Here is a 15,277-nt window from a genome sequence, read left to right on the forward strand (position 1 = left end):
GGTGCGACCAGTATATTCTCCAATTCCGAAAGGCGATACACATCATCTTCACAATGTGTCTCACCTTCATTAGACAAGAGGAATGGAAGTCCCAATAAGAAAACATTCCCTCAAACCTGAATCTCTAAGCAGGAACAGAGCGCTGCTGTACCCCAGACAGGTGCTTCTGGAGAACAAATATAAGATAATGTACCTCTCTTGGCTCTTCTCTTCCTCTTCCTCTGAGTCTTTGTCAGAATCCTCCTGCTTTTTAATTTTCTTCTCCTTTTGCTTTGGTGTATTTTTTCTCCCCAGTAGTAACTCATTTTCTTTTTTCTCTGCAGTTTCATAGTCATCATCTACATCCTTATTTTCTGTATCATTATCTTTTAATTTGTCTTCTGTTTTTTCTTCTTCAATTTCCTTTTTAATAGAATTTGCATCTCGAGCAATTCTCCTTCGTCCCTAATAGGCGGATAAAAGCTTTAAAGTAACTATCACTACAAAGGGCAAAAAAATGTAGAAAAATGTATCTTTTCCTTAAACCTTCACAGCAATGACTCGTCTTCTCTCTAGCTTGACACATGACACTGATAACCCATCAACTCCTGAACACTTTTCTCTTCCTTGCAAAAGGAAAAGAATAACCCATGTAAATTACTTAATTATGTCCAAGTGTACTATGATCCCTGGCTACATACTACATAAAAAATAAAAATTTTCTCCTGTGTTCACTCTATTATCTCACTTTTAATATTTCTTGACTATAATAAAAATTTTTCAAGAATTATCTAAGTGTCAATGATGTAAGTTAATAATAATAAATCAGTCCCTTAAGTTTTTAGAAGTTCTGTCATCTCTGATTCTACTGTTTACTGAGATAAAATTAACATATCACTCACTGTATTTCAGTGTGATTACATTTTAAAAGGACTGAACTGTATCAATGGCCAAAAAGTGAGCTCATTTCTTTGAACGAGTATCTGGAGAGCTCACTAGGCCAGCAGTAACTTGTTATACGCCCAGCAGCTTTTATCCAGTCTCTTGTTGCACGCTCAAATGACCATGAAACTGTTGAGCCATTTCATTATCTCCTAAATTCTCCTTCCAGTCAACCTCTATACACTGGCAGAATTCCCCTCTACTTGGAATAAAGTGAGGATAAAAAAAGAGCCAAGAACTTTGGGAGCACTAGAATACTTAACAATATCTCAGTATAACAAATGTGTTACCTAGTTGCCGACTATGTGCTGTTTAAACATCAAAAGGTAGGGGGAAAAAAAAAAAGAACTTAATTGTAAGTTCCATGAGGGCAGGGTCTCTGTCTTATTCACTTCTGTAACCTCAGATCTAGACAGTGCCTGGCACATGGCAGGTGCTCTTTAAATATTTGTAGGTAAATGAATGAAAGCATCTGTTATCCATCAAAATTTAGGTCTGTATAACTTATACCTTTATCCCAGAAATCCCATTTTTAGAAGTCTGGTCTCTGTATTCAGATAAATGAGGAGGACATTTTTACAAACCTCTATATTTAGATAAATGGGGAGGACATTTTTACAAGCATATTTATTGCATCACTTTTTGTAATCATAAAAAATTGGACAAAATCTTGAGGGAGGTAAATTTATGATACATCCATACTATGCAGTACTCTGCAGATGTTTTACATAAAGATGAGGAGGGTCTTTATGTAATGACAAGGAAGTATGTCCACAATACATACAATGGATATTATTCAGTCTTAAAAAGGAAGGAAATTCTAATGCATACATGGATGAACCTTGAAGACCTTACGCAGAGTGAAATAAACCAGTCACAAAAGGACAAACACTACATAATTCCACTTATATGAAATACCTAGAGTAGTCAAATTCATAGAAAGTAGAAGGGTGGTTGCCAGAGGCTGGGGAAGAGAGGAACGAGAAGTTACTGTTTAACAGGTACAGTTTCAGTTTTGCAAGATGAAAAAAGTTCTGGGGATGGTGGTGATTGTTGTACAACAGTGTGAATGTAGTTAATGCCACTGAACTGCACATGTAAAAACGGTGAAGATGATAAATTTTATCTTATGTGTATTTACCAAAATTTTTAAAAATTAAAGAAAGAAAAGAAACAAACCACTTTGGATGTTTCATGAAATTCACTAGAAGATTTCATTTACTAGATGATAAAATGGACAGTTTTAAAAAATGGTTTCTGAGCAAATAAAAGAGAAGATGATTTCACCTTTTCTTTTAAATACAATTTCACTGAAAAATAAGATGCATTACAATAAGTGAACTTCTTTGACAGTGTGATTAAATTTTCTTTCTACTTCTAAAATTTGATAAATCCTACTGTGTAGACATCATCAGACACAGATCAAAATAGTGAGGGACAATTCCTGATTTGAGTTATATACTAATGGAGAGGAAGAGTAGAGTTAGAACATAAAACCAGTGTGCACATGACTAGAAAACAAGGCAGAGCATGAAAAACTGCCACAAGAGCTGTACAGTGTGTTGTGAAGTCAAGAGAAAGAAAAGATCCCACCTGGCTGAGGGCACAGGTATTATAAAGAGGAGATTCATTCACTCAACAACTATTTAATAAGTCCTTACTATGTGCCAGGCACTATTCTAGATGCCTGGGATCTCTCAATTAATGGAATAAACACTAATCCTTGCCCTTGTGGAGTGTGATACTAGTCCAGAGTGGGGTAAAAGAAACAATAAATAGTAAACTGAACAAGTAAGTAAATTACAGATAGGAACAGCAACATTAGAGGGATTGCCAGTGCCAAAGAGAGGAGATAGGTTACAATTTTAGGTAAGGTGACCAGGATAGGCTTCAGTGAGGTGACACTTTAGCAAAAGACTTGACAGAAGTGAGTATTTGAGATTGACCCCAGGTGAGAATGACTTGAACAAACATAAACAGAGAACAAGAGGGGGAATGGTTTTTCAGGTAGAAGAAATAATATGTGGTATATTTAGAGAAAGGGAGCTAGGCTAGCCTGGCTGAAGCACAACCAAATACTGGAAAATAAACTAGGTTCACAGGAGTCTTTTTGTGTATATCAGAAAATGCCCCTAATAAAAAGATTAAAATAATGCTAAAAATAAACTAGATAAAACTAGTCTTAACTACTTACCCTTGGAGATTTTAATTCTGTTTCTTCTCTTTCACTTTCACTGTTTGAATCAATATTTTCCTCAGGTTCACTCTTCACTTCTACTAAAGGCATTTCTTGATCTACTTTTGGAGCCTCTTCCATGGATTCTTCTAAGTCTTTTTTTTCCTCTTTTACTTTTGGTTCATGGTGGTGAATAGTTCTGAACTGAATATTTGCAGAACGGCAGTACTCCTCAAAACCATAGAGATACCTAAACAAACAATATTTTATTTTAAGAAATCTTAGTCTTTACATTTAACTTGAATACTATATTAAACACACACATATTTTTTGAAAAGTAAAACTCAAGCCTTTTTTTTTTACAAAGTATTTTTTCTGTTACTGATTTCTTGGTGTTTTATATAGGAAAACAGACAAAAATATTGATCAGAAAATTAAATTTCTTGGGCCTCCCTGGTGGCGCAAGTGGTTGAGAGTCCGCCTGCCGATGCAGGGGATACGGGTTCGTGCCCCGGTCTGGGAGGATCCCATATGCCGCGGAGCGGCTGGGCCCGTGAGCCATGGCTGCTGAGCCTGCGCGTCCGGAGCCTGCGCGTCCGGAGCCTGTGCTCCGCAACGGGGGAGGCCACAACAGTGAGAGGCCCGCATACCGCAAAAAAAAAAAAAAAAAAAAAAAAAATAATAATAATAATAAAAAAAAAAAGAAAATTAAATTTCTTTCCTGAAAAATCTGAGCTTGTGATAACTGAACACAGCTATCATAGTTTTGATATGAAGGTTGTTCACCACAAAAGGTACAACTCTATAACATGTATCATAACTTCAGACTATAAACACTGCCTGTATCTGTGATTTTGAAAAGAAAATCAGAACATGAAAAATGGAGTAAAGCAGACTTGGTACACTGAAATAACTTTCAATCACAGTATTTATTAACCAAAACCTTTTTATACACTTTCTCTGACTTTAATGTTCTTTGATTGATGTTTTCTTATTTAATTGTTAACAAATTAAGTGGAAAATACTCCTTGTAAATATGTGTTCTTTGATGAATAAACTATACTACTTACTTTCTATAAGCAGTTTTTACATTGTAGGAAGCAGCTGAATTCAAAATAGGAATGCCAAGGTCCATATAAATTTGCTTCCATACAGCACCACTATCAATCTGGAAAATTAAGTTTTTATTTGTTAATGTTTGCCAAGGGAAATAATCTTTACACTAATACTGTATGTTCATTAAGAAAATGTGTTTATTACCTAAAGTACATATTATAGTGCAACATTAGACAATTTAACTTTGCATTACAGTCTTACTTACCTTGTCACATCCACCTTGATGATAAACCAGTCTGAAGAGTTTGAAGAGATTGAGATCTTTATAGCCCAAAACAGGTGGTTTGTTGATTGGAGTACCTTTTAAATATCAGAGAACAGAAATACAATGTTAATTCCAACGGAAAATACTAAGTTGAAAACAAAGCTTATCAATTTCTAATTTCCCAAATATCACTAATCAGAGGCATATATTTAAAGAACCTCAAATTATGTAAGACAACACAAAATATTCTCTATATTCTTTACACAGTATTGTGGTGGTCTTTAGTTTTACTGCCACAACTAATAAAATAACCTCTTTAACTGCCACTGAATTGGATAAAACTAAATCAAACCTTGGGCCTGCAAGGTGTAGCCAATGATGTTGCTGGTTCAAGAAGCCTGGGCAAGAAAACATACAATGGAAAGGGCACATTTTAGGCCATGGTTCCATTTTGAATGCTTCAACACAAACGTTAAGACGGGTGGCAGTCATCTGAAGGATCATTGCTGAAGGCCACTAGAACCGATTTATCTGAGAATTTCCAGGACTGACATAATGCCAATAAGTATGATGATTTATAAAGCTTCTATTTCTTCTAACTTTATTAGAAATCCTACTCTGTTTAGATAGGGGCTATTATGTTTAATTTGTTGAGACCAAGGATCAGACTAATTTACTTGCCACAAAAACGCCATTAGTAAATAATGGGTATGTAGATTTACATTACGATTGCTCACTTTCTATTACTCTAATATTATTATAATATTTTCTGGTTTCATAAGTCTCAAGAAGATAAAACTTAACTATACCAAAACTACTTTTCCTCTACATTTGTACTCAAACTAGATATTAGTAGTTGTCTTTATTCCCAATACTTATTATTATCAGCTATAAGTGATTCTTAGGCTTGAAATCCAAATCCCTGTACCATGATTTGAACAAAAATAATACATAAACCTAGAATATAAAACAGTAAAAGAAATGTCTACTTTTTTTTTTTGGCCATGCTGCACTAGTTCCCAGATCAGGAACTGAACCTGGGCCCTCAGCAGTGAAAACGCTGAGTCCTAACCACTGGACTGCCAGAGAATTCCCAGAAATGCCTGCTTTTAAATAATAAGCATGAAAATACCTCTGTCTTCCATAAACTTATAAAGCTGTTGAAGGAAGCTGTCCCTCTCTTCAGGATCAGGTTCTTCCTCAGGCTGAAAAGATAAACTATATAAATATACAGAACAATGAATAGGAGATACACTGTCTTCTTTGTTTTTTGTTTTGGGAACCCAAGGTAAGGGGATAAAATTTTAATGAAGCCAGAAAATATGAATTTTTCTCAAAATCCTACAATGCCACATTTTAATTCATATTTTGATAGAGCTGGCTTGATGTGACTGTCAAGATATACAACCTCTACTCTTCACCCCATTTATCACTTGAACCTTCCCGTTAATTATCACTGTGGGGACTAAGATGAGCCATGAGGAAAAGGTTTAGGAATGGGGTGAGTGTTTTCACCTCATCTGGTGTTTTTTTAAAAATCCTAAAAATACCATGTGGCCCATAGGAATATAATGATAGATAAGCATAATAATTACAAATGTATTTATTATTTTAAAATAATCCACATACCAATATTAAAATTTTGTTACTGTTGAATGAATATAAACCAGAGGATGCGAAGTCGCATGGCAAAGGTTTTTTGTTTGGATAGCACAATGTTTTAAAGAAATTTAAATGCATGTAAATGAGCCATATAAATTTTATTTTGTCCCAGACTCCACCAGCCCCTCTTGTATCACAGTAGCCTGCTTTTCTCATTTGCCTTTCTTGAAGGGCCTCTGTAGTTGACTTTGCAACCCCTTAAAATATAACAATGAAAATTATTTCTTAGGGAAGGAAACTAGATACATAACTACAATTTAGTTCTATGGAAAAAAAAAACTAATGGAAACATTGATACAGAAACAACTATTCCTACAAATACCTATTTGTGTGTTACATTTTACTAATTATATAAACCTAATGATTTCTTCTTATGCAAACAAATGGATTTTGAGTTTTAACAAAGTATTTCCTTTTCTGATAGACTACTTATAAATTAATATTTGGGAAAATTCTTGAAGTTTAACAATACTATGGAGAAACAAAGAAAACACTGATATATTTCTTTCATATAAATTATCATAATTTAATTTCAGAGCGCTACTATCTTTTTTAAAATAGATTTATTTATTTATTTATTTTTGGCTGCATTGGGTCTTCATTGCTGCCTGCGAGCTTTCTCTAGTTGCAGCGAGCATGGGGCTGCTCTTCATTGCGGTGCGCGGGCTTCTCATTGCGGTGGCCTCTCTTGTTGAGGAGCACGGGCTCTAGGTGCACAGACTTCAACAGTTGTGGCGCATGGGCTCAGTAGTTGTGGCTCGTGGGCTCTAGAGCGCAGGCTAAGTAGTTGTGGCACACAGGCTTAGTTGCTCCTCGGCATGTGGGATCTTCCCGGACCAGGGCTCGAACCGTGTCCCCTGCATCGGCAGGTGGATTCTTAACCACTGCGTCACCAGGGAAGTCCCAGAGTACTACTATTTTTCCATGTTCCAAAACAAGAATTCAGATTTTTGTCTTTCAAAGCCATATTCAAAGCAAAGGCAACTGTCAAGCAATAAATATTGAGTGCTCACAAATCCAGATAGCAAAAAAAATTTTTTTAAAGTTTTTAACAGCCAATAATATAGCCAAAATCAATAAACATGTAGTTAATTAAAATATATTAAAAAAGAAACATGAGGCAATCAAGGTTGATTAAAATACATAATAAAAAAAGCATGAGGCAATCAACGGAAAAGTCTTTCCCTCAGTACAGTCTTTTTTTTTTCTTTCAGTACATTCATTAAGAATGACTTATAGGACTTCCCTGGTGGTGCAGTGGTTGAGAGTCTGCCTGCCGATGCAGGGGACACAGGTTCGTGCCCCTGCCCAGGAAGATCCCACGTGCCACGGAGCAGCTGGGCCCGTGAGCCATGGCCGCTGAGCCTGTGCGTCCGGAGCCTGTGCTCCGCAATGGGAGAGGCCACAACAGTGAGAGGCCCGCGTACAGCAAAAAAAAAAAAAAAAAAAAAAAAAAAAGAGTGACTTATAGCATCGGAGTACTTTCAGTTTAACAAAATATTAAGAAACTTAAGTCGAAGTTCTAGTAAGCCTCAAAAATTAGCAATATACAGACTTAATAGTTAGCAATGTACATACAGACTTAATAATCACTACAGAGTTAATAGAGGTCTTTACTAAATACTCAGATCAAGACATGGCAATTTTTTCCCCAACTGAATTAAAACATTTTGCTTTTACAAGGTTGTGAAAACAACTGCCAATGAGTTAACTCAAGAAAAGAGTAATCTGGTAGCCTAAGAATCATTTCAGATATTAATTTTAAGGACTTCTGGTATGGGGAAAAAAACAAAAACAACTTATACCAGACTGGCTCTATGCTTTGCCTGTCCCGTGTAATCACAATAGTCTCTCCTCAGACTAACACCTCATTTTTAGTATTTATGATCTTACAGAATTCAAAGAAGACTGTTGTACCCAGTATATGTAAAAGCAATTGTTTTTAAAAAGCACTGGTTTGAAATCAAAGTTTCTTCCAAAAGCAAGTAAACAAAATGAACCCATCAATTGCAAATTAGGTATTTATTAAGGTTTTGCCAAACATTTGATAAATTCTTAATGATTAAGAATATAGTTTTATAGATAAAAATTGGTAGTTTAAATTCATTGGAATTAAAAGTTAGTGGATGTCAAGAGTGTTTTAAGTACCATGAGAAACTAAGGCCATAAAATTTTAAGTTCAGAATGCAGTTATCAGGTGTAAAAACAAGATATAAATGAATAAAGAATTCTACTTAAAAACAACTGCCTGCTTGAAAGGAAATTTATTTCGATTAAAAAAAAAGATGACGCTATAAACAAAGTTTAAATTTACCTGATGGTCTTTGCAAAACTCAAAATTGCTTAATCTCTTACAATAAGTAATTCTTCACAATCATTTTTTTTTTTTTTTTTTTGCTGTACGCGGGCCTCTCACTGTTGTGGCCTCTCCCGTTGTGGAGCACAGGCTCCGGACGCGCAGGCTCAGCGGCCATGGCTCACGGGCCCAGCCGCTCCGCGGCATATGGGATCCTCCCAGACCGGGGCACGAACCCGTATCCCCTGCATCGGCAGGCGGACTCTCAACCACTGCGCCACCAGGGAGGCCCCACAATCATTTTTTTTAAAAAAAAAACAGCTGTCTTGTTAGTCACCTTAGAGTAAAACTGCACATGGTAGAAAATGCCTCCAACTAGAAGACTCTGCCTTTATGACTTTTGTATGGGGGCTGTGCTTGCTATCACAATACCTGCAGGGTCTCTCTCCTGGTCGGGAGCCAAGAGGGTTTTTCATCCCTCAAGGGTTTTGAAGTGGGAGGGGGCTATAATAATGGGAGGTAGAGCCCACAAGACTGCTGATGAGCCTTCTTCTCTTCGTTTAGTCAAGGATGTGAAGAGTAACTATGCACCCCGTAAAATGCCAGGGCAGGGAAGGGGCTAAGAATATAGAAGAGGCATGAATATGATCATAATTTTAAGAAACTTATCATTTTAGTTAGCAGGAGTATAACTTCCTAGTATTATAGTAGTTGTATATCTATCTACTACTAGATTATGTATTTTCTGACTTTGGACACTATGTCTTCAAATACAGCTCAAACATTTTTGATAGTTACCATGAATCACAGACTTTTGCAAAAGTATTGCAATTCAAATCAGAAGACACTTTTGACCCTCAAGTCTGGCAGGAGGTGTAGAAATGTAAAACCAGCCAATTTGACAAAATGTGATAAGTGTTGTAAAATACATAAAAGAATACAGGAGCAAGGTGACGGGATGAATGGTTCTGTTGGGGCTGCGGTGATGGCGGTAATAGTAGGGAAAGCCTCAGAATGTGAAGAGCATACAGGCGGGGAACAAGAGCAAACAGCATAAACATGAGGCTTGCAAAGGCAGGCTATGATTAGGAAAGGACTTCGTAATGATATGTTAGAGAATCAGAACTGGACACTCTGGGTAGATGTGAGGTTTGAGAGAGCTAGAGAGGAATGAGGTCAGATTTGTATTTTTAACAGTTCTCTGAGTTTGATGGATTGGAAGGGAAAGGGGAGCTACTGTCACAGTCCACAAAGAGAGGATCAATGCCTGAATGAGTCTTGCCACCTGATGATGGAAAGATGACCCCTCCCCCTGAAGCAGAGAGAAAAGAGAGCATGGGAGAGTGAGAGAGAGGTGTTAATGTTGAGATTTTTTTTTAGTTTAGGTTATTCACGTTTGTAGTCCTTAAAGTTTCAACATGTTATAAGTGCTCAAAAAGTTCCATGAAGTTAAAGACATGCTGATTTTAGTCACAGGTTTATCGTCAATGACTGGTATTTATTTTTATTTTTATTTTTGCGCCCTAAAATTAATTTATTCCAAGAGGAATCTCATTTTTATATTTCTAGTTTTAAAAAACCTACTTCGATGCAGTACAGAGGAACAGACTGGAGTAGGGAAAGCATGGACATGGAAAGAACAAGTTGCTACTGCACCAGTCTAGCTAGGTGAAAGAGAAGAGTGGCTTGAACTAAGGTGACAGAGAGTAGAAACGGAGGGAAGCGGGCAAATTTGAGAGCTATAAAGTAAGTAGAAGAGACAGGATCTGATGTCTCATTGGATAGGGAGGCAAGAGTGAGAGGATTAAGGTGACTTCCATTTATCTAGCTTGAGTAATTGGGTGGATGGTGCTTCTATTCAAGTGAGTTACGAACAAACAGGGAACGGACAGGTTTGGGGGAAAAGATGAGTGCGGTCTTGCACATACAGAGTTTGAGGACTTACAAAATATGAAGAAATCCTCACTGGAATTTTAATATAAATGTCTGGAGTTAAGAAGAGACATAAGAGACATCTTTGATGCACATATAGATTTGGAGCCATTACATCATTTAGTTAGGAAGTAAACCAGAAAAAAATGTAATGTCATGTATGTCAGGTGATTTAAGAAGGTAGGCATGTCAAAGATGCTGAATACCTACTAAGGAGACAAATGAAATCATGACAAAAATTTGCTGGACTTAGCACAAAAATTTGTTGGAGGTCACTGGTGACCTCAGTTAAGTTGTTTTAGGCGTGGTGGAAGTACAAGATGCACTACAGTGAATTAAGAGTGAGTGGGGTGCAGGGTGGTAGTGTCGGGAAATAGAACGGTGTATATACCTCTGAGCAATCTGGCCGTAAGGTGGAGGGGTTGGTGGAAGGAATCTGGACAGGTTGCCAGAAGGTTGGAAGAGATGTAAGCATGTTTTTAAAAGCTGATAAGAAGGTTACAACAAAAAGGAATAGATTAAAGATGCTGGAAAGAAAAGAGATACTTCACAGTCTAAGACAAGAAAGAAGGGAAAGAGATCCAGAGCCTAAAAAGAGGGACTCATCTTACAGAAGAGGACAACATACTATCGATTGTACATTAAGGGAAGGAGAGCAGGCAGGTGGGGTTTAGAGCTGGCTCCCAATTTGAAGCTCCTAGTTTCTTTCCAAAGTGAGTGGAGTGGGGGTAGGGCTGCTGGTTTAATGGAGGAGATAATGATTAGATTATAGAAACTCAGAACTGACCAATAGTATTGAAGGCCCAGTGAAATTTGTTAATCATAAAATTTAGAGTGGTACCATTCTTCTCTGTTGTGTACACTTAAACAGAAAATTTCAGAAACCAAATGTCATGCCTAATATATTCGTTATGTGGTAAGACACAGTTTTATAATTTCACAAAACAGTTTACAAACAACCTGCCTATAACAAATTAGTAATTCCCCCCCCCATTTTAAAAGGTACATACATCTTACTTTCAGTCATCAAGCTGTGGTTCACATGCTATCAAATCTAAGGTTTTAAAATCAGTCTTACAACTATAAAATACCTTTTTCTATAAGTACATTAAAATGTAGGTGTATTTGTGTGTACAAATGTGCAATCCTCATTAATCTGATTAGGTGGAATCTGGGAGGATCCCACGTGCCGCGGAGCGGCTGGGCCCGTGAGCCATGGCCGCTGAGCCTGCGCGTCTGGAGCCTGTACTCCACAACGGGAGAGCCCACAACAGTGAGAGCCCCACGTACAGCAAAAAAAAAAAAAAGAGCATTTCTTATAAAAATTCACTAAATTCTAATTTTCATTACTAAATATGAAATTAGAGGAGATTTTTGCAAGGGCCCAACATATAAGCCTGCCTATAGCAAACCAAAAGGATAAAAGAACTAAGATTAGTCAAATTCCCACCTGATATTCAGTCTTCTAAACATTCACCTATTTATTTTACCCTTAGACAACTCTCCTACATTCATCCAAAGTGAATATAAGTCAGGAGTAAATGAATACCTGACATCATTGTTTATGTTTACATGAACTTTTCAATCAATTTCAAAGCTCAAAAGGAAATTCAGTAATATCTTTTCTAATATAAAAATGTCCTAACAAAAGACATTTAAGTAATACCCACAAAAATATTCTCCAGAACGTTTTTCAATATAATTATCAGTGACTTAAAATGTAGAGTCATCAATATAGGTAGGACCTACTTCCTGTCAGACTCTCAAGTCTCTTCCTACCCAGTAATAGTATGAAATATATTTCTTGTACTCAAATCCTGAACTACCAATGCTTAGGAATTCAAAATAATATTAAGTATAAAAGATGCTTCTCCACAGTAAATCTCAAATCTCCTTATTAAGGCTATGTTAGGGTACTCAAAGTATCAAATATAAAAACAATGTGCACTGCCCATTAGTACTGCAGAAGTATCTAACACTTGTATGATTCTACTGCATAAAATTTACAAACACCAAATGGCTGGCTAAAGTATTGTTACAGTGGTTTACAGAATATTATAAAAGATCTTTTTGATCATTGTCAAGCAACATCAAATCCTCATGGAAAGCATAGCATAATTACATTTTGGGAAGAATATGATCTGTAATGTAAATACAACAGCTTAGCCTCACTTATATAGTAAAGGCCTGTAATGACTAAGCCAGGTAGGCCCTGGCTTATCAAATTTTAATTCATTTTATACCATATCCATTTTTTTTCCTTTGCTAAATATAGATTAAACTGCTTTTCAGTTTTACAATATATCAAATTTTTAAAAATTACTGTCCAAGACAGGTTAGAATGATTCAGCATCTAAATCTTAAATCCAAGAGCAAGAAATGCAGCTGATTTTTTTTTTCTAAAGCAACCAAATCTCACTCAAGAAAATCTACTTGTACAGCCAGAGAAAAAGAGGAAATTAGTTTCTATTAGGTAATTCAATAAAGTGTATGCATGCAAATGAATATCTGAAAAATAGTTTTAAATAATCATATGATCAGTGACTACATTTTGCGATTGTGCTTTTTTTTTCTTTAGTAGATGAAAAGCATCTTGGTTCACTTAATTTTAACAGTTCATAATTTAAGTAATACATTTTAAGAAGATACTATCCTTACAAAGGTCCTTTCCTTTTTAAATTTCTTTACTTACTACCTGCAAACAATAGGTAACAGAGCTTGCCTCTGCTCTTCATTCTTTTTCACTAACATTTACTCACAGCTTAAATAGAACATTATGACTTTTACAAAATTAATAGCTATAATAAGACCACTATTTACTACTTACTATTTTACAGCCATACTCTCTACCCTTACTACACAGCCTTTTTAACCCTCTTTGTTTAAAATTTCAGGTTTTTTTGGGGGGTGGGGATCAGGGAAAATACATTTTGAAAGGGATACAAATTTAAAGTATTAGCAAAAATAAAGAGACTATGTATTTCAGTATTTGGTAATATAAGATCCTAACTTCAATGTTAATTTAAAAAAAAAAAAAAAAGCAAAACCAGACTGCAACAGTTCACACCCTGAAAATGTGGCCTATTTACCCTGAAAACATATAATCTATAAATAAATACAGATAAAATACAAAAATCACATTTAATATTTAGACTTTAAATTCCCAATTTTTCCAAACTGTCATTATCATTTTCATTTCAAAATCTATCTTATGTTTCAGAAAAATAGCCTTCATCCTCTGATATTCTAAAAATAGACTCCTACTGTCTTTTACATGAAACAATTACGCTTGGTTACGAGTCCTACCATATCAGCCAAATCATCAATACCTAAAATTCTTATTTAACCTAATTTTTGGCAATCAAAATGGTAATATATAAAAAAATTCTTACCTATATGCTGCATTTTCTTTCACATGTAAAATGGTTAGATTCCCCTTCTACTTAATCAGTACAGTATCTGAACATTTTTCAGTCTGACTTGCAATATTTGCTTTCCCTCTTAGGGCACAGCATCCGCAGGGTTATACAGCACTACTTACATTCTCTTCCACATAAAAATCAGACATTACATGAAAGGAAAAGAAAGACAGCCCATTTCAAAGCATCTGGCAAACCTCCATTGGCAACCCGCCAAGCCTCTGCAAAACCTTCCTGTCTTTCCGAGCATGCTCACTTAAAACCAACAGCACGTTACTATGGCAACTCTGTAGGCAGCCTGTAAGTATGAACCGCCATTCTGATTTCAGAGTGCAAAAAGCCAAATACTGCAGGGGAAGTAAAAGGGAAGAAATACCCTGTGCCCTATATCACATACAAGTACACTCATTTTGTTTCAAAAATTCTTATTTGTGTATGTAAAACAGAAACAAACACTCCACATTTTCCAAGCAAATATTTTTCATGCTCAAATAGGTCTTTTTCAGTAAACTCATTCTCTTTGTCTACCCCGAAACCCCTTCACCTCATAACAACCAAAACTATACTGGACAGTTTATCCCACTTCACAAAACACTGCTGAAAAAATAGACAGCAATATTCATGTAAGCAATTATGCGGTACTTCATGAATGATTTCCTACAATTACATATACATTCTTAACAACACAGTGATATTACAAAGAAAACCATTAGCACCTATAAAATACAATCTAAATCTTTTCTATGATTTATCCAACTGCCAAATGAAATATTCTTCCATTTAGATAGGATTTTTTTTAATCCTCATTATCCTTGAGATACTGTGAAATGTCTGAAAGAGGTGAAATTTCAAAGTTAAGACAGACCAGACCTGTGTTCAAATCCCTGCTCTCCACATTTGAGCTGTGTCATCTTTGGAAAGTTATTTAATCTTTCTGACCCTCACTTTTCTCTTTAAAGTAGAATAGTAACAGTTACTCCATCTGGCAATAATTTAAATGAGTTAACACATGTAATATACCTAAAAGTTACATTTCCTTCCTCCTTGGTAATTTGGAAAAGATGTTATAAAAAGAAAAAAAGTTTGCACTTGCTGCTCATTTAACCTGAAAAGTTCTTCTTTGTAATCTCTTACCCACTAAAAATTAGTTCTGATTTGCCCACTAAACTAAAAGCCAGAAAGCTCCCCCCTCCCCAAATAAAGCTGAGCTAGAAAAAGACAGCAACAAATAATATAAAGAATCTAAACACAGGGAAAATATATGAAGGTATTATTTTTAGAGTATTAAAATGTTTTCATATGTTACAAACATGAAATTTCACGTACCATCTCTTCTTCTTCCTTTTTGGCCTCCTTTTCCTTCTCTTCATCATTTTCTTCAGCTGGGCCAACTTCATCATCACTACTGGATGACTCAAGGATTTCACTTATATCCATTTTCCAATTATCAGGAACAACTCTAGTTTTTAAGAAGATGCTTGCTTTCTGCAGCCCTAAAAGTAAAAATGTACTTTAGCAGTTGTTACGGAATTAGCACCACAGAATAATAC

General features: G+C 35.8%; 1 protein-coding gene across 5 annotated transcripts in view; it reads right to left on the bottom strand.

Moving 5' to 3' along the window:
* Positions 1–15,277, bottom strand: part of ARID4A (AT-rich interaction domain 4A) — a 57,696-nt gene that overhangs the window by 21,509 nt on the left and 20,910 nt on the right. For all 5 annotated transcript variants that reach the window (XM_060096146.1, XM_060096149.1, XM_060096147.1 and 2 more), the window contains 6 exons: positions 15,054–15,220; positions 5,551–5,623; positions 4,419–4,513; positions 4,168–4,265; positions 3,116–3,347; positions 194–444 (listed from right to left, as the gene is read on the bottom strand). In XM_060096146.1, the coding sequence (XP_059952129.1) occupies positions 194–444; positions 3,116–3,347; positions 4,168–4,265; positions 4,419–4,513; positions 5,551–5,623; positions 15,054–15,220 (916 nt within the window). The remainder of the gene's footprint in view (positions 1–193; positions 445–3,115; positions 3,348–4,167; positions 4,266–4,418; positions 4,514–5,550; positions 5,624–15,053; positions 15,221–15,277) is intronic.

The sequence above is a fragment of the Mesoplodon densirostris genome, chromosome 4 (genome assembly GCF_025265405.1).
Source record: "Mesoplodon densirostris isolate mMesDen1 chromosome 4, mMesDen1 primary haplotype, whole genome shotgun sequence".
In the NCBI taxonomy this organism is placed as follows: Eukaryota; Metazoa; Chordata; class Mammalia; order Artiodactyla; family Ziphiidae; genus Mesoplodon; species Mesoplodon densirostris.